At 44.4% G+C, this 18,932-nt stretch overlaps 1 protein-coding gene across 2 annotated transcripts; it reads left to right on the forward strand.

The window, feature by feature from the left end:
- The first annotated feature begins 2,697 nt into the window (after positions 1-2,697).
- Positions 2,698-14,436, forward strand: LOC102459140 (myosin regulatory light polypeptide 9). Of its 2 annotated transcripts, XM_075920928.2 has the most exons (5): positions 2,698-3,147; positions 8,088-8,131; positions 10,140-10,338; positions 10,567-10,728; positions 13,921-14,436. In XM_075920928.2, exons 3-5 carry the CDS (start codon positions 10,155-10,157, stop codon positions 14,091-14,093), a joined length of 519 nt encoding a protein of 172 aa, XP_075777043.1. In that variant the 5' UTR covers positions 2,698-3,147; positions 8,088-8,131; positions 10,140-10,154; the 3' UTR covers positions 14,094-14,436. The 2 variants fall into 2 exon arrangements, with proteins under 2 accessions (XP_075777043.1, XP_075777042.1); XM_075920927.2 differs by lacking the exon at positions 8,088-8,131 and having other exon boundaries at positions 2,727-3,147.
- Positions 14,437-18,932: the final 4,496 nt, after the last annotated feature.

Here is an 18,932-nt window from a genome sequence, read left to right on the forward strand (position 1 = left end):
GTGCGGACCCCGACACATCACCCTGATGACTCCCCTCATTGAGCCTGAGGCCATGACACTTTTGAGCTGCTCCTGTGGTCCACTTGCTCCACCTGCCACCACGCCTACTGGCCCACCAATCATTCCCACCAGCTGCCCCACTGGCTGCAATGGGTCTGGCTCCAGGCCAAACCAGTGACTTCAGCTCTTAATGAATTAAACTATTTAGCTACATTCTAGGCTGCCAAGAGAGTCCAGCTTCCACTGGACTAGCAAAAAGACTCCTGGGCTATGTCTACACTGGCGGGTTCTTGCGCAAGAACAACTGTTCTTGCGCAAGAATCCGCAGCGCGTCCACACTGCCCACCCGCTCTTCCACAAGAAGATTTACAGTACAGCGTGGTAAGAGAGGGCTTCTTGCGCAAGAGCTATGCTCTTTTTTAACAGATGTAAGCCCTCTTGCACAGGGGCTCCTGCGCAAGAGGGCAGTGTGGACGCTCAGCAGGGATTTCTTGCGCAAGAAAGCCCTATGGCTAAAATGGACATCAGAGCTTTCTTGCACAAGAAAGCGTCCACACTGCCATGGATGCTCTTGCACAAAAGCACATCTCACACAGGGCAGTGTGGACATTTTCTTGCGCATGAGTTCTTGCACAAGAACCCTTGTGCAAGATGTTCTTGAGCAAGAAGCCGCCAGTGTAGACATAGCCCTGATGCAGTCTGCTTTAAGTCTGTCTGTCCTTAGACCTGGGGGGGGGGGGGGGGAGAAAAGGCAGGTTGAACCAGTCTTACAGCTCACATGTGGCAGGCATGAAGCCAGCTGGCTCAAACCCTTTCCCTCCACCCCCAACTCCATTAACTTGTTACCAGAAAAGGCGCACTAGTAAACAAAATATTAATGGGGCCTGCTCTGATCTGATGTTAAAGTGCCTTTGTCCCCAGAAGGAGGTCTGGCCTGGAAACCACCGTATCTGTCATTGGCGGATTATTCCTCAGCCCCGTTAAATAATCAAGGACACATGTCAGATTTTAAATTTAAAATAAGGATGTATTGATATACAACAGGTAAGTAACAATAGCACAACATTGGATCAATAACCCAGCCCCTCACCCTCTGAAAATAAAAGAGGACAGGAACGATATAACTGGCAACAGAATGTTATACTTAGTCCGTCAGAGGCAGCTGCTGTTCAGGGCCTTCAACCCTTTAGCTAAGGTAGGTGTCAGGGGAGGAGCACTGAGGCATCCTTGGTGAAGTAGGGAGACGCTCAATGTGATGTTAGTCTCTGCTTGCATGGCTGACAGATGCGCGGTTTGTGAGATGCAACCGAAGAGCGATTCTAAACACCATGAGGGCCTTCACCACAGCTGGTGCCAGAGGCTTTATTCGGTCCTGATGATTTAGGGTAGGATATCAGGTAGCTAGGGCTCACGATGCTGGGCTATCGCCATAGCATGGGCCGAAGCACTCTGAGGGCGGCAGGAGTAAAATCAGGTAGATTAGACTGGGCCTTCACCACGGTCTCCTATGTGACACAACTCCTTCTTCTCCAAGGTGTAGTGAGAAAACTGCCGACCCGATCTCCTCAGAATTCTAGATTTTATAGAGTTCAAGGCAGAAAAACTCCAATGGTCTCTAGTGCAATGCAGGGCGTGGTGCTGGGTGCAAACTAGAGCTGGGTGCAGACTTCTGTGCTGGGTGCAGCCTTGTGGTGCAGTGTGCACGGCCATGTGCCATGTGCAGATAGTGATTTTTGTCGGGGACTCGAACCTAGACGGCCTCTGTTCGTTGTCTGACCGCAAAGAGACAGGCAACACCAGCAAGATCCAATCACAAGCTCTTTATTGAATAGTGCGCACTTACAATAGAGAGCGGCCCGTCTCCAAAGAGAACCAGCCACGATTTCATTAACAGGTAGGCTTATATAGACAGTTCCGTCGCGTCATAGACTATTTGCCCAAGCAACCCACCCTCCTTTATCGGTTAGAAACTTTTAGTACCCATGCACACCTGGCCAACTATACATCATGGCCTTAAGCAATTCATAATGCATCAGCAATTTCTTATCAGCCCAAAAGACAGGTACTGGGCAACAAGGAGACAGTTTGTTATGGCTAAAGGAGAACATAAACAGGGAGTTTGGAACAAACGGGGGGAGGGCAGAAACAGGGAGTCTCCTTAGCAGTTCTCAAAACAAACTGTTCCTCATCACAGCAGGTATAAAAATGCAGCTTCTTACTTATCTCATTTTGCAACTTGAGCAAGCGTGTAGGGTGCACCCCTGCTTGAACCTATCTCCAGTTCTGCCCAGGGACTACCCAGAAACCTTTGTTACATCTGCTTTAGCATAACTGCACTAGGCCTAATTTTCTAGGGCCTAACACCAGGCTACTCGGACACGCTGTGGCTGGGTGACAGTTGGGGGGGGAGAGGAGCCCATGGCAGCCGGGATACTCGGAAATCCAGCCATTGAGTGACAGCTGAGGGAAGGAGGAAGGTCCATGGCAGCTCGGACCGAGGGACTCTCTGCGGCTCGGTGCCAGCTGGGACTCGGAGGCCGTTGGAAATGGCAGTTGGGCTTCAGGGAGCGCGCGGCAATGACAGCGACGCGAGGAGACGCCTCTTCGAGTCGCCCGTTACGCATGCGCCCCGCACCCAGTCTCTCTAGCCCGGGGTCGGGCGCGGGGAGGAGGTACGGCGGCCGGGAGACCTCAGCGCCTGCTCCAAGAGCTCGGGGTGTGGACGCTTCCGCCACACCCGCGACGCGTACGAATCCTGTGTCGTAACCGCAACCAACCGGAAACGCCCTACGCTTCCTTACAAGGGCATCAGCAGCTCCCTCTCCCTGCCCCGCCCCACCCGCTGGAATGCGGTGAGCGCACAGGACCGCACCATCACATCCCGGGGGAGCTATTGCGGTCCCAACCAAGTTCTTTGGGCGGGGGTCCGGAGCAGCCGCGCTCTCCCTGTAGGTGTCTGCGCTGCGCCGCAGCCCTGGGCCTGACTGGCGCGTTCTCCCCACCGACGGGTTAACCCGTGTCCTCTCCTCCCCCTCTGTTGGCCGGGCGGTGGTTCGCTCCAGCGCGCTCTCTCGGGAAGTGTCGGGGCAGCTGGAGCAGTCGCCGGTTTCTGCCAGTCCCGAGCCGCTTCTCTGCTGCAACCGCCAGGTGAGGTCACGTCGCGCGGGTCAGGGGGCGAGAGGCGGCCTAACCGCCAGGTCTGGCTGCAGCTGGGTGTTACCGGCGGGCAGGGCTGGGTCCCGCTGCCCCGCCCTTGCCCGGCCCTGCTGCCCCGGCGGGCGGGCGGGGGCGAGTTGCTGTCCCTGTCCGTGGTGGGGGCTGGCGAGTGGGTCGCAGCCGGGCTGAGCGGCCCTTCCTGCGCGGGGAGGCGGCCGGTGTCACACGCTGTTCCGAGGCTGGTGCCGGTTTCACTGGTGACTTTACAAGCGCGCCTGCGCTGGCCCGGGGGGCTCTCGGGGCCGCGGCATTTGACAAGGTGGCCGGTTGAGCTGGGAGGCGGCGGGAGCTTTTTCTCAATCCCGTTGGGTTTGGTAGCTCTAAGGAGTCTGGCGAGGGATGGGTCCGAGCTGGGCAGCGCCCTGGGAAAGGGACCGGCAGGAAACGGTTGCAGAAAGCCATGGCAGGGAGCCACCCCGGCTGGTGTAATGCTGAGCTCTCCGATCGCTCGCACTTAGTCTGGTGGTTGAGAAATGATACACTTGTACTCAGCAAACAGACTAGGTTTCCCCCGTATCTCTGGTATCATGTGATCCAGGCTACCTCTGCTTGTCTCGATGTAAGAAACCTTAAAAGCTTATGGCATGTCAATCTGTGACCCTCTGCATTGGCCACTTGAGTCCGATCCTGTTCCTATTGTCTACATAGTTTTTAATGAGCCATTCGTTAAAATACTGGAAGTTGTACAAAATCAATAAAATGTGACAAACATCCCCTTTTGAATTTTTTAAATAAACTAAGCTGAGATCAGTGTGATACTGGCATGAGTAAGAGGTCTGAGAGCAAGGCAACGTACAACCGGGCTGTTTTGGAAGGTGACTACTGAGAAAGTAATGGGAAAGGATATTATCAGACTTTAGTAGCATCCACAAATAGTAACCTGATGAGCATATTAAAATAAAGTAGTCGGTCATTGACCTTCTTCATGTGCTGTCCACGTTTCCAGTTGTGATTGGTGAGTTTTCTTGTTATGGGAATGCATATCAGAAATCTCCGTGTTTCTGCTTGCATCCCACATGTTGTCATACAGCTAAAAGAAGGCAGTCAATTTTGGTCTCTCTCACTACCTAAACATTAGATGCTACCTGATTGATTCATACCAGTGCTATAGAAATGAAAGGCTTATTATCGGTCCCTTAAACTCTAGTCACTAGGTTTTAATCCACCCACCCCTTCACACGTGAAGGGGCAAGAAGAATTATAGAAGGAGAGTAAATATACTACAGTAGTTGAAAGTCTGTATCGTAGTTTTGGCACTATGGCCAGTAAATTTGTCTGTGCAGTCTCCCTCATACAATCTAGAAGTTGTTACTTTGCAGCTAATTTGCAAGCAAGGGTGGTGATTGGCTTCTCCTGTAGCTGTACACCATTATAGGTGTAATTTGTAAAGGCAAAATGGTAGAGAACTTAAATATTGCAGTGGGGCTGACAGCCTCTGTGGGCCTTGGGGCCATGTGCGGAAGGTGGAGCTGAGGGGTCAATCAGTCTTTAGTGTTGCCCAAATTGCTAAACTTCCTCTCCTCAGCCTTAGGAGCTTGCAGTGCTCACACAGCATTTCAAAGAGGCCCAAGCTCTGTGGCAGCCAGGAGCTCCAGGCCTCCCCTTGAGTCTGTAGCAGTTACTCCCTTTGTGCTCCCCCATCTCCCCGTCACCATCCAAACAGGCCTGCTGATAGACCATGAATCCCAGTGATGACTGAAACTGATGAGCTTTTTGTAACTCTTTCCATTCCTGCACACTAATTCAGCAAACGTTGTAGACTTCAGAGTGACAGACAAGTAACACTCCTAGAATCTTACTACATAACCATTTCTATAACTTTTTTGATATCTTTCAAGTAATAGTACTAACATATGATGGTTAAATGATCAACATAGCTTTAGTACAATGGCACCCTCGCTATCTTTTAACTTTGTTACACCAGCTTTCAGAATTTTTGCAAAAGTCTACCTAAACAAATGTTTTCTTGTGATGACCAACAAACTCAAAAAAATTACTAGCACAAGTTAGGTCCTTCTACAAAAAGTTCATGAATGATTCCCAGACCTTCATATTTTGTAACGAACTAAATCCGGTTTAGTGTTAGGCTAATACTGCATTTATTTTTGCTCTGGTATATGCTCTTGCAATTTGGAAATAGTAAAAGTAAACCCAGGATACAAAAGCCACCCTTCCTTAGATTTATAACTGTAAGATCTAATGAAGATCTCACAATCCAATATATTCAGGGCTGGGATAGTCATCTTGTTCTATTTCTATAGTGGCAAGAACAATGGGGCTAGGACAGGGGTGGGCAAAAAGGCCACTGCAGGCCGAATCCAGCCCACCAAGCAAGTTGGTCCAGCCTGCAGAGGCCCTGCTGCTTCCAGGCTGATTGAGGGTGGAGAGGAAGCATGCAAAGTCTCCTCCTGCCCTGCAAGGAGTGCATGATGCTTAGAAGTGCCACGTGCTCCTGGCAAGGTGGGAGCAGACTTTGTATGCTCCCCTGCCTCCAAGCCCTCATCGGCCTGGGGGCAGGGAGAGTGTGCAAAGTCTCCTCTTGCCCATGTGAGAAGCGCAGTGCTTCTAAGCACCCTTGTAGGCTGGGGGCAGGGTGGGAGGAGACTTCACATGATCCCCCAGATCGATCAGGGCTTGAGGATGGGGGGAAGGGGGAAGGGTTTGAAGTCTCCTCCTGCCCTGCAAGGGACTTGCTCTCTGCCCTTGCCAGCAAGAGTGCCTGTGCTCAGAGTCAACTACCAGCTGAGCAGCAGGGAGAGACTTCAGTGCTTCCAGGCCCTGATTGACCTGGGGGGAGTATGCAAAGTCTCCTCCCGCTGCCAGGGGCACAGGTACCTAGAGGGAACCACCAGCTGTTTGGAACAGCTGGTGGTTCTTTGTGGTGGGGGGCAGAGGGACAAAGACTTTGTGTGCTCCCTCACTGCCAGACCAATTAAGGTGTCCTGGCCTCACCCCTTCCAGGGCAGCCTTTAAAAATTTCTGAAGTGGCCCCAGGTCAAAAATTAATGCCCACCCTGGGCTAGGGCTTCTAGGAGCCCCTGCAATACAGAAATTAGTACTGCACTATATCCCCAAACCGTCATTTCTTGGTGTTAATTCTTACCTAATCGCCAAGTAATAATCTGTTGGAGGTCCTCTTTCAATTTAAACAATAGATACTCACAAATGACCAATCTGGCAATTTACCAGATCAGCATCTAGGTTGGTATTTACAACCTATCAGTGACCAAAAAAATTAGGTAGAGACGGTTGTTGCTGTACAATAACATTGTATACCTCACTTCATAACAAGTGAACACATTGGTGGCAATGGTAGCTATTTATACTAGTGGTGTAAAAAGTTAACCACACCTTTAACAGGTGAGGTTTACCACTTCCAGTTAATGGATAGGGGCTGGAGCAGCTCTCTACCTGTATGTGATGCAGGACTGATCCAACCATGCAGGGTCCACAGGAGCAGCCCCTGTCTGGTAGGCCTGGCCACTGCTTCCCTCCACCACAGGTTATATGCTGCCTTCTTCAGGGATGTCAAAGCCTCCTCCCTGGTAATGGGCCTGCAGCAGTCCTTGGTGGCCCTGCTCCTGGGGAAGTGGCTTTGCTGCAGGCTCTGCACTATCAAGCTTATACTGCAAAGCCTGTAGTGTGTATAACTGCTAGGATTTTTACTAGTTATATAGTTATATTTTTAACCCCATTTTTGCATCCCTAGTTAATCGTAAACTTCTGATGAGAGCAAGAAAAATTTACCTAGGTGAAAAACTTTCTAAATGTTTCTATTCTGTTATGCCACAGCAAGATTATTCCTTATATATTGTTCTGTTCAGTGTGTCAGATGATTCAATGTGTATGTAGAAACCCTCATGTTCAGTCTAAATTTAGCCTTATTTTAGTTACTCCTAAGTATACTCCTGAACACAATATTCTAGGCCTGATTAACCAGAACTGTAGAGATGTGCTATTACCCCATGAAACTTCATGCTTCTCTAAGTGCAGTCCAAAATTGCTCCTGCCTTTTAGTGCCATAACTGACTACAAATTCATATTAAATATACTGTTTGCTATTTTCTCTGTCTGTAGTGAGTTTCCTGATTCCATAATCTCTCCGAACCCGCTCCTCTCCTTCCACCCCTTACGGTGTAGAAGATTTTTCCAAACTGAACTCTAATTGGACTTTCGGAGGGAGGGGAGGGGGGTTTCCTCCATGGATTATCTCTAATCTCTGCAATAGTATTTTCTTTTCCTACATTCACAACAGAATAGAGTTATAGGAGAGAGAGAGAGAGAGTCAGGGATTCCCATCTGTATATTTGATTTATAGCCCCTTACCTTGCAATACAGTCTCAGTTTTCAGGGCACATTGAAGAACTTCAGAAAATTAAGGGGATTGTCATTAACAAGTGTTGAGGATATGACACTGTTGTGGGCAGCAGCAAATCTGGCTGGAGGTTCAGATTAGGATGAATTATTACTATTTTGCTACTTTAAGTGTGTCCAATTTAAGACCTTTAAAATCTTTCTTGTCTCAAAAGCAGCTTGGTAGCTTATTAGTTTTGTGCTTTGTGAGGTGTTAATTGAGAAATTAAATGAATTTCCTGACATAAAAACAGTTTTCATTGTACTCTGAACACTTATTTGAGGGAGATTGTTTTGTGATAATGTAATGTAATGAGCATTGCTGGGTGACTTGCACTTGAGCTTTGTGGGTTATTTTTAGTTCTGAGCATACAAGTTTGTTTTTCATATGCCAGAAGAATATTCTATATAGAAGGTAAGTTTTAAAAGGGGAGAATTAATCAGTGGATGAAATCAGTAATGCTATTTGTAGACTGGAAAGAATATAACTTATGCAGTCGTCTCTCTTTACCCTACAGAGGTTTAGTAAAGTGCTTACTTTCTCTCCTGGATACAAAACAAGGTAAAATAATATTACTTAGTGGACAAAAGAGTTCTGACCTCTTTAGATTTAACTGGGTGGGGTGTTAACTAAATATAGCTAAGTAACTGCATTAAGCAAGCAGAAGTTCACACTTAAATAACTAGATTTTTTCTTTTTAATTGCTTTTCCTTTTGGATAGACTGACTTCTCCAATGTAACCTTATAAGCAATTTATTTGAGAAGTCACTGAAAGACTATTTTCTGAGACTCATTGATCTGCTCTCTTCACAAGTGCAATTAACTTTTAGAAGTAGCTTGTTTTAAAGATCAGCATTTGATAATGTAAATTAGCTGAACAGGATGTTGCAAGTAAACACAAGCTTGTGTTTAAGATTCCTTTGAAATTTAATTGCAGGCATTCCACCTGATGCTCATTCATGGAGCAAAGAAATGTATGGCATATAACAAAACCTTGTCTAAGTATGCTGAGGAATTCTGTGTAACATCTTTAGTTGTAGGTCACTTTTAAACTAGCTTCAGATTTGTGAGAAATTATTAAATCCAAATTCCTGTTGATATGGATAGAAATATAGGTCAATGAGAGACTGTCAACTTTACAATATTTTTAATTCACTTAAAAATAATTTCAAGGTACACCTACTCTTGAATTTATCTGACTTTTCTGGCTTTACAGCTAGATATATAAAATTTTAAGTTGCCAAAATGTTTTTCTACCTTACTGCTATGTGGGCATAAACAGAAAAATTGGCTATACAGAGTGCTAGCTATCAATCAATGCCTGAAGTAAATCTGAAAAAAGACGTTGCTCCGGTTATAATAAAGTTAGGTGTTACAAATATTTCTTTAAATATTTAATCTTCTTTACCTACAATTCTTATATTTTAACTAACGGTGTAAGGCCCTGATTCTGCAGTTAGAAATGTATGGGCAGGTCTGAAATCAATGGATATCCTAAGGGTGCAAAGGTCTATCCATGCAGATCCCATTGCAGAAATGAGGCCTTAGTATTTACATTTCAAACTAGTGGATCTGTTCCGGTGTTATCAATTAAACCAGCTTTATAGAATACTAAATGTTAGTTGTAATGTTTGAGGTTACTCTTTATTTGCTTGCACATTTGAAAAATGCTTTGTGTAGTCTTTCACACTTGCAATATAGATGGTTGACTTTTTTAAAGTGTATTATAAAACCACATAGACTTGTATAGTAACTGAAATGATTTCACTTTCAGTATGTACTAGATTATGTCCCTTTAATGGAGAAATTTCATAGTTTATAATACACCTATTGATATGCCTTATTTGTTCAGGTTTCTTGGTTTGCTAACAAAACTGCAGTGTATTGTCTGGGTTTAGTTACAAGACTCCTCACTCACCCCCAACATATACCAGACCCTCTGACTGATGATCCTGAAAGAACTTTTAACACACACCCAACTTTCCTGGAATGCTGTGAATTTGTTCTTAACCACCTAATCCAAACAAATATAAAAGCCATTCTTTCTGGTCTCAGACTGAGTATTTTTATGTTCTTCTACTAATATAACACAGTAAATTAACTTCAAAGTAAAGGAGAATCCTCTCTTCCAGATATCTGGGTTTACTTGTGGCCACGTTCTGGCAAAGTAACCAAAATTATATAATTGTAATTGCCAAGTTAGCCATCCCCCCGCCTGCCAAATATAAATGGATGTGTTTAACCCCTCAATGCTTGAATAATGTGCTGTAATAGAGGGACATGGATATCTGGGGCTTCTTTTCAAGGACCAGCTTGATGCAAACTCCTGTCAAGCCACAAGAGTTTTCCTCTGCACCCCAAAGTATACATCACAGTTAAGCGTCTAATGAAAGACAATTATAATAAAAGGTGGATGGTAAATGTGTAGATATATGTATATTTGCACGTTATCCAGAATTCAAATTCTTTTAAAAAGAATAGTGACCTAATTTAATACACATCTCTAATTGTTAGATACCTGTTTAAATTTAACTTCCTACTCTTTAATCAGTTTTTTTTCCTTCCCTAGAATCCAACCACCATCATGTCTAGCAAAAGGGCAAAGACAAAGACCACTAAGAAGCGCCCTCAGCGCGCAACCTCCAATGTATTTGCAATGTTTGATCAGTCACAAATTCAAGAATTCAAAGAGGCCTTCAACATGATTGATCAGAACAGAGATGGTTTCATTGACAAAGAAGACCTGCATGACATGCTCGCTTCCCTTGGTAATATTTATTTCTCAGCTATTATCTGACAACAGTGGAGGCTATTAACTAGCCATTATATAATGGCTGTGTGCCTGTTACAATCATGCTTTTGCGATTATTGTAACTTTCATAAATCAGCTCAAATGTATATAAAAGATGTCAGTTTATACCGGTATTAACAAATGTCAGTGAGTCAATGAATAAACACATTATAATGACTATCAAATATGAATACTTCTATTGTAGGAAAGAATCCCACTGATGAATACCTAGATGCCATGATGAATGAAGCTCCAGGCCCAATAAACTTCACTATGTTCCTAACAATGTTTGGAGAAAAACTAAATGGCACAGATCCAGAAGATGTAATCAGAAATGCTTTTGCTTGTTTTGATGAAGAAGCAACTGGTATGTAGCTGAAATATCAATGCTGAGTTGTCTGGTTTTGAATCTTAATCACTTTTTTTTTAATTCGGCCATCACTGTAAATGTATAATGAACTTGGGCAAATAATGTATTATGGGCTTCTAAGTATTTGTCTATATGGTGAATTGCATGTCTGCAGGGATGTAAATCCTAATGCACTCCCCTTTATTGTGCATTAGCTCTCCCATATGGACTCTGCTGGTGTGCAGTAAGGGTCCATTTGTGTACATTTAGTGTGGTACTGTTGGAAACTTCTAGTGCACACCAATAGGTCTGTAGAGCCATTCAAAAACTAATACATGGGCACTGAGATCTGTCTTAAATTTCTTACTTTTTTAAAACTTAGAACAGTAGTTTCTAGTTGGTTAATTGGACACTAGTTGCCCACAGAGACTTGCTGGTGATTCACAGAACTGACTTCTGACACTTGCAGACTCCTCACTTTCTCCTATTAAACCATATTGAAAAGAAAACTAAAATATGTGTAAAACCTAATTTTTTGACACAAGAAAAAGCTATCGCCATAGCAATGTTTAATCACAGTACGAGGGGGAGAGGTGTTTCACATGTGAGGGGTGGTTCCCCATAGCACTAGACTATGAGGCTGTGTCTACACTGGCATGAATTTCCGGAATTGCTTAAAACAGAATAGTTTTCATTATAAGTATTTATGGAAAAAGAGCGTCTACATTGGCAGGCTGCTTTTCCAGAAAAGCGTCTGTGGCCAATGTAGACGCGCTTTCCGGAAAAGAGCCCCGATAGCCATTTTTGCGATCGGGGCTTTTTTCCGGAAAAGACTACTGGGCTGTCTACACTGGCCCTTTTCCGGAACAGTGTTCCGGAATAAGGACTTATGCCCGAGCGGGAGCAGAATAGTTTTTCCGGAATAGCGGCTGATTTTGTACAGTAGAGCATCGTTGCTTTTCCGGAAATTCAAGGGCCAGTGTAGACAGCTCGCAGCTTATTCCGGAAAAGCAGCTGATTTTCCGGAATAAGTGGCCCAGTGTAGACGCAGCCTGACACTGTAGTCCAGTAGTCACCAATTGGTCGACTGTGGTGCACCTAGGAGTCAACTGCTGCAGCCAGCTGGCCAAATGGCTGCCTCTTAGATCCAGCCCAGCTGGAGTATGGCGCAACATTGGAACACCATGGTGAGCTGTACTGGAGCAAAAAGGGGCAGCTGCCAGGCCCGCTGCCTGCGGGTTCAACCTGCCAAGGTTGAGCCATGCTCCAGCTGGGCTGGATCAAAAAGGGGCAACTGTTCCTCTTAACTTGCCAGCTTTGGACGGTGGGGGAGAGTGCACATGCATGTACACGTGTGTCTCCCCAGCATGTCTCCTGCTATGGGAGGGGGCAGGACTGGGTGTCTGGCACACGTGGTGCACTGGGGACCGAGCTGTTCCCCACGGGCTGTGTGCGCGGTCAGGGAGCTCCTTCTCTAGCACCTCACTGAACCCAGCCAGGCTGGAGCCAGCCTTGGGCTCTGCCTGCCCCTTTCTCAGCCCCAGCCCTGGAGCCACTGCCTGCAGGCAAAGGGCTGGCCCGGACAGGGAAGAGACTTTGCCCTCCTCACTCCAGCACTACTCCCAGGAGGCTGCAAGTCCCAGAACTGCTGTCTTGCCGGTGAGTGTGCTGGGGACACAGGGATGAGCAGGCAGGGATTGCATTGAGGGGCATGGGGCAATGCAGGAGATCAGGCTAGGTGAGGGATATGGGGGAGAGGGAGAGGGAGAGGGAAAAAAAAATGCTGCATTTCCTTTACTCCCCACTTCTTTGCCTCTCTCCCCAACTAGCTATTGGGCTGCATTCTTACCCTTTCACCTTTTCTGTGTTACTCCCCCCAACCTGCCACCAAACTCCGTTCCAGACCCTACCCTTGTCACCCTGTCCTGCACCCCACCTCCCACCCAGATCCTGCATCCCTATCCCACTCGATGGCAGTCCTGTCCCACACATTGAGCCCTTCATTTTTCCCCACTCCAAAGCCTAAGGAGGCCCACAAAATCCATTAACTCTGGAATCCCAGAAAAGTAAATCTGGCCTATGGGAAGCCCTGAACCTCAGTTCTCCCTCACTGCATGTGGGCTGGAGTGCCAGAAAAGTAAGGTGTCTCCAGTTGGTAGCCACATCAGTGAGGGAGGAGTTTTTTGCTTCACTTGTGTGGTGCCCAACTGATTTATTTTTCTGTGGGTCAGTGGAAAGGTTTGGAGAGGACATGGCCTCAAGGGGTAGGGTCTTGGAAGGGATGGAGTAGATCGGGGTGGGCAACTTTTTGCCAGGTGCCACTTCAAGGGGCGGGGCCCCAAATGAAAGAGGTGGGGCCAGGATGCTTCTGGGCTTCACCACCCACAGACCATGATTGGTCTGGAGGAACCCCTTTGGCCCCCTTCCCCACTAAGCACCCATGCCCTTGGCAATGGGAGGAGACTTCCTGTACTCCTCTACCCCCAGGCCAATCAGGTCCTAGGGGCAGGAGAGCACTTGTAGCCTCTTCCCACCCTGCCAGGAGCATGGAGGGGCAGGGCAAAGGAAACTGCGCATGTCCCAAGGCCCTGATTAGACTGCTGTAGTCCATGCTGTGTCAATGACTTAGAATTTGATATTGAATTGGTACATATATCTTTAAAGTTTTAAAAATATTTGTATTTCCTGCACATCTGTGGCCTTGACATTTAGACTCAAGTCAGCTCTGTCACTAACTCGTGAGCTGAAGTGTATTCTCAGGAGATTTAAGTATAAAGTGTTTAAGACAAGTGAATACGATCCATTAAAACAAACCTCCATCTAGAATTTTTTTAAGACTCTCCTAAATCTAAATATAGACTTATGTCTGGCTACATGGTCTGTTTTGCTGCTATCAGACCAAGCTAAAGTGTAAAAGCCAACATGATCCAGTTGTGTTCCAGCTTGACTTTGAGCCATGGTACATTTCTATAATCTTAGCTTGTACAATTAAACATGTAATCTCTGGCAATTAAAATCATCTAACCTTGTTAAATGTAGCTACAAAATTTAACTTTGGCTTTCTGTGGTCTTACATTGACAGCTTTGTGTCTTTTCCTTCTCCCTGGAGTTAATGCTAAAAGGCTGTATTTCTTAATCAGTACATGTGTGGAAGATCCAGTAAGCAAACTCTTTGGTTTATCCTGACTTGCTGTACACATTATATTTCAGGGGTCATTCAAGAAGATTACTTGAGAGAGCTGCTGACAACAATGGGAGACAGGTTTACAGATGAAGAAGTAGATGAGCTATACAGAGAGGCACCAATTGACAAAAAAGGAAATTTCAACTACATTGAATTCACACGCATCCTTAAACATGGAGCGAAAGACAAGGATGATTGAAAAAAAATTCAGGCACCTGCAGAAAGCTCTAGTTTTCACTTGCCTTTATTTTTGAGGGTTTTTTCCTGGTAGAATCTGTTGCATGAATCTAGCTTTTACAGCTTTTGCCTTTCTCAATGTATTTATCTATTCCAGGCCATTCTGGCACATTTTTGCACCTGTGTAATCAGACTGGATGTGAGGGATGATATTGTAATGAAAAGCATCTGGGAACAAAGACCAATGAATTTGAAAACCCAGGAAAAAAGTCTCAATGTTTCTGGATTAGCTGGATTTTTACATTTTTGTAATAAAAATGTCATTTTGAAAGAGATTGCTATATAAATAAAATACCTCAAACTGCTTTGTGAAGTGACAATTTCTTGTTACTAAAAGTCTTCATTTTTTTTTTTTAAAAGTGTAGGTACCCACTCTTGATATCTGGTTAAGACTCAGGCTACGTCTACACTGCAGAGGTTTTGTGCAAAAACAGTTTGTTTTGCGCAAAAACTTGCAGAGCATCCACACTCCAAATGTGTAAAGTAATGCACATCAGGGAAAAATAACCCCAACTATATGTACAGTATGATGGGGGCAAATTTGGCTACGACAAATCAGGAAAGATCTTGGAGTTATCGTGGACAGTTCTCTGAAAACTTCCACACAATGTGCAGCGGCAGTCAAAAAGGCAAATAGGATGCTAGGAATTATTAGGAAAGGGATAGAAAATAAGACCCAGAATATCTTACTGCCCTGGAATAAAACTATGGTACACCCATATCTTGAATACTGTGTACAGATGTGGTCTCCTCACTTCAAAAAAGATATCTTGGCCTTGGAAAGGGTTCAGAAAAGGACAACTAAAATGATAAGGGGTTTGGAACGGGTCCCGTATGAGGAGAGGTTAAAGCGACTGGGACTTTTCAGTTTAGAAAAGAGACTGAGGGGGGATATGATAGAGGTATATAAAATCATGAGTGGTGTGGAGAGGGCCGATAAAGAAAAGTTATTTATTAGTTCCCTAAATAGAAGAACTAGAGGACACCAAATGAAATTAATGGGTAGCAGGTTTAAAACTAATAAAAGAAAGTTCTTCTTCACACAGCATGTAGTCAACCTGTTGAACTCCTTGCCAGAGGAGGCTGTGAAGGTTAGGACTATAATAGAGTTTAAAGAGAAGATAAACTAGATAATTTCATGGAGGTAAGGTCCATAAAAGGCTATTAGCCAGGGGATAAAATGGTGTCCTTGGCCTCTGTCTGTCAGAAGCTGGAGAGGGATGGCAGGAGACAAATCGCTTGATCATTGTCTTCGGTCCACCCTCTCTGGGGCACCTGGTGCTGGCCACTGTCGGTAGACAGGATACTGGGCTAGATGGACCTTTGGACTGACCCAGTACGGCTGTTCTTGTGCAAGAAAAAGTACAATAAATCATAAGAACACAGGGCTTTTTGCACAAGAGGAATAAGCCTTTTTACGCAAGAGCTCTTGCACAAAAAGACATGTGGACGGGCAACAGGTTTCTTATGCAAGGGAGCATCCACACTGCCATGGATGCTCTTGCGCAAAAGCAATAGCAGTGTGGACATGCTTTTATGCACGAACTTTTTGCACAAGAACTCTTGTGCAAAAAGTTCTTGTGCAAGACACCTACAGTGTAGATGTAGCCACAATGTTAGTGAATTTACAGTTCATAAAAGGTTTGTTTCCTCAAGTATTTCTTTATACATACTCGAGGTGATACTCAATTTTATAATATGAAAAGGACTGGTACCTAAATTAACATTTTGTGCTAATAGCTTTAGTCTTTGAAGGGAAGTTTGTTTGATAAGCAGAAATAGACTGGGTGGGGAAGACTTGCAATTGCACAGCTACCAATTCTTTCTTTCCTTAATTGTGCTGCTGATGTGCTTTTGTGATTTGTGTTCATGCTGATTAGCTCTTTCAAATGCGAAAGCATTTTGAATATTGCAACTTGGGTAACAGGAATTGGAAAAAATAAGATCAGTGTGATGCTGATCATTCAAGTAGGAGGGGGGCACATTTCCACGGTGCTAGCTTCCTCCTCCTCCCACTTCTTAGCCAATAATTTCATCTAGATGAGATGCCTGCAGTACCACACTACCAAATGACTGCATTGGGGAAAAAAGTTGTTGTACAGGCTGTGGATTTTATGCTTATGAAGCTACATCTAGACTGCAGGCTTCTTTCAAAGTTTTTTCCGGAAGATATCCCGCATTTAAGCTGTGATTACTATGGACGGAATAGCCACTAGTGCACCTGTGCTTTTTTTCCTGGCTGCCTCTTCTTTTGGGGGGAAAAACCCTCCTTCCTCATCCACACACACCTTTTTCCGAAAGAGCTCTTTCAGAAAAAGGCTTCTTCCTCCTAGAAAAGTTTACCACTGTCAAACTCCTCTGTTCTTTCAACTTTCTGTCGAAAGAATGCAATTGCAGCATTCTGGAAAAATGGCTGTTTTTTCCGAAAACTCTGCAGTGTGGACACACCCAAAGAAGCACATGGGATTTTTTTCAGGGGAAAAAGCAATACACCACGTTTATTGAAAATGCAGTAGAAAAGCAGTGAGCATATGCTTCATAAAGACAAGCCCACATCCACACAGAGGTCCTGCAGATGGTCCGTAGCTACCATTCTGTTGTGACTCAAGTCATTCTTACTGGCCAGGCCAGTTGTGGTTCCTTTGAGACTGAGGCTTGGCTTCCAGGTCTGTAATAGCTACAGTGTCCATAGACTGAAATGGAAACTTACATTTGAGTCTATTGATATTGTAGTGTCATGCTGCAATCATTCATTCTTAAGGTGTTTAATCTGTTTTCCAGAGTTATCCTTTGATGATGGTCAGGCTTCCCATCATTGTCTCTCTCTCTCTCTTTCCAGGGGGCCTCTATCCTGTCTCTGGGGTTCTGTCAATGGTGCTAATTTAATTCAGCCTCAAGACACAATGGATGTCTTCTAGTTATCTTCAAAGTTTTTATTTCTTCTTAATCATATGGGCACATCCTTCACTCACACCAAACAATTTTTGCAGTGTAAGACAAGATTAATAGCTACTAAAGGTCATCTGAAGAAAGCTGGGGCTGTGCCCACGAAACCATCTACATGCTTTGTTCGTCTATAAAGTGCTACCAGACCATTTGGGTGTTTTTTTTTCCTGTACAGACTAACTTAGCTACCCCCTGAAACTTTATTCAGCTATACATTCTTGGTGTGCTTATGCTAATGATCATTCATGTTTGATAAATTCAATGAAATTACTTGTGCTGCTCTCATTCTAAACAGTAAGATGAAAAAGAGTTAATCAGCTATTACATTTCTTCCATGTGCACAGCCCCAACTTTCTCACAGGTAATCTTTCTTTTGTAATACATTCCAGCTGCTGGCTGACTGTCCTCCCACTTAATTAAGATGGTCCTAGGACTGTATGTGAAACTCTATTGTCCTCCCCTTGTATGAGGGTTAGGGGAATAGGGATGAAGGGTTTGTCTCCTTGCTGTTAGGAACCCCAACATGATTCCTCAGTTTCTATAAATATCTTCATTCTCCTAATCTACTCAGAGTTCTGATTTGTCTGGACACCAGATGCCCCCTTAATGATTACCTGCACTCATCACCTGCCAAATTGAAATAAAAGATTTTTACAACCTAAGCTATCCACTAGCTCCTTTGGCAGCTGAGAACACTCACCTGCTTAGGTCAACCTGGCACTGAGTGGGAAATTCCTTCTTACTCCCCAAAAACACACACATGATGCTCATAGCAAATCCCAGAAATCAGCTTACATTCTTTACTTCCAAAAGGGGGAAGTTTTTATTTTGGAAGTGCAGACTAGTTGGTGTCTTATCTTTCTCACTCCTCTCACTGGAGGCATGAGAGCCAACATGCATCTGTTCCTTTTTGCTTACTGCTTTAAAGCATCAATGAATTTCTTTCAACTACTGTCCTCCTGGCCTGTCTAGGGTAGGGGAACTCAAGGAGTGTTGAAACATATTGCCCTGTTACTATTTGCAGGAACCATGCACAGGAATATTTACTAATCTTGGTATTCCATTCCCTCTAAAGCCTTATTCTTGGTAAAGGTTTTAAGTGAGGAAGGAGGAATGCTTTAAGGTGAGTATGGCACCATGAAATGTGTCCTCAGCTGCTATTTCATGTAATGTAGTTTCCTTTCTCTGATACTGCTGGGTGTTTCTATCAAGGTAATCCCTGAGGATCTGTTTTTTCTTTGTAAAAATACATAGTTTTGCCTCAAACTTTTCTTGGGTGGTCTCTTCCCTTTCTATGCTTTAATTAAAAGCAGTTATTTCTACACTTCCTAGTGTATTTTTATCCAAGTTGTATCTGGCAGCTTCCCCTTATTCACTACTTTTCTTGATCATTTTGGGTTTGGTTAGGTTTTTCCTACCTAGATGGTCTTTGTTCTTTTACAACAATGTTGCAGTTAGACTACCTAAGCAGCTCTTCCTCCCAAGTGACTGTTTTCCAATTGTCACACTGCTCCTCAGCCTGGTTGCTATGGCACACCCTGTTAGAATGTCAGCGAAAACTTAGTTTTTCAAAAATGTGCTGCTACTATTTGCCAGATATGCAATAAATTCTTGGTACAACATCCGGGCAGGGACACTGCAGTTAGAGGAAAACAATCACCTGGACCTTTAAGAAACAGGAGCAGAAAACACTTGTTTAAAAATTAGTTTTAATTTTACAAAACAAGGAGCAATGAACCCTTAACCTTGACTATGGCATTATCCTGTCACACGTACACAACATACATATAATATATACATGAACTATCAAGTAATTAGAATTTAAATATTTTTTGTGGTTGTCTTCATTTTCAAT

This window comes from Pelodiscus sinensis, chromosome 2 (genome assembly GCF_052426305.1).
Source record: "Pelodiscus sinensis isolate ZL-2025 chromosome 2, ASM5242630v1, whole genome shotgun sequence".
NCBI lineage: Eukaryota > Metazoa > Chordata > Testudines > Trionychidae > Pelodiscus > Pelodiscus sinensis.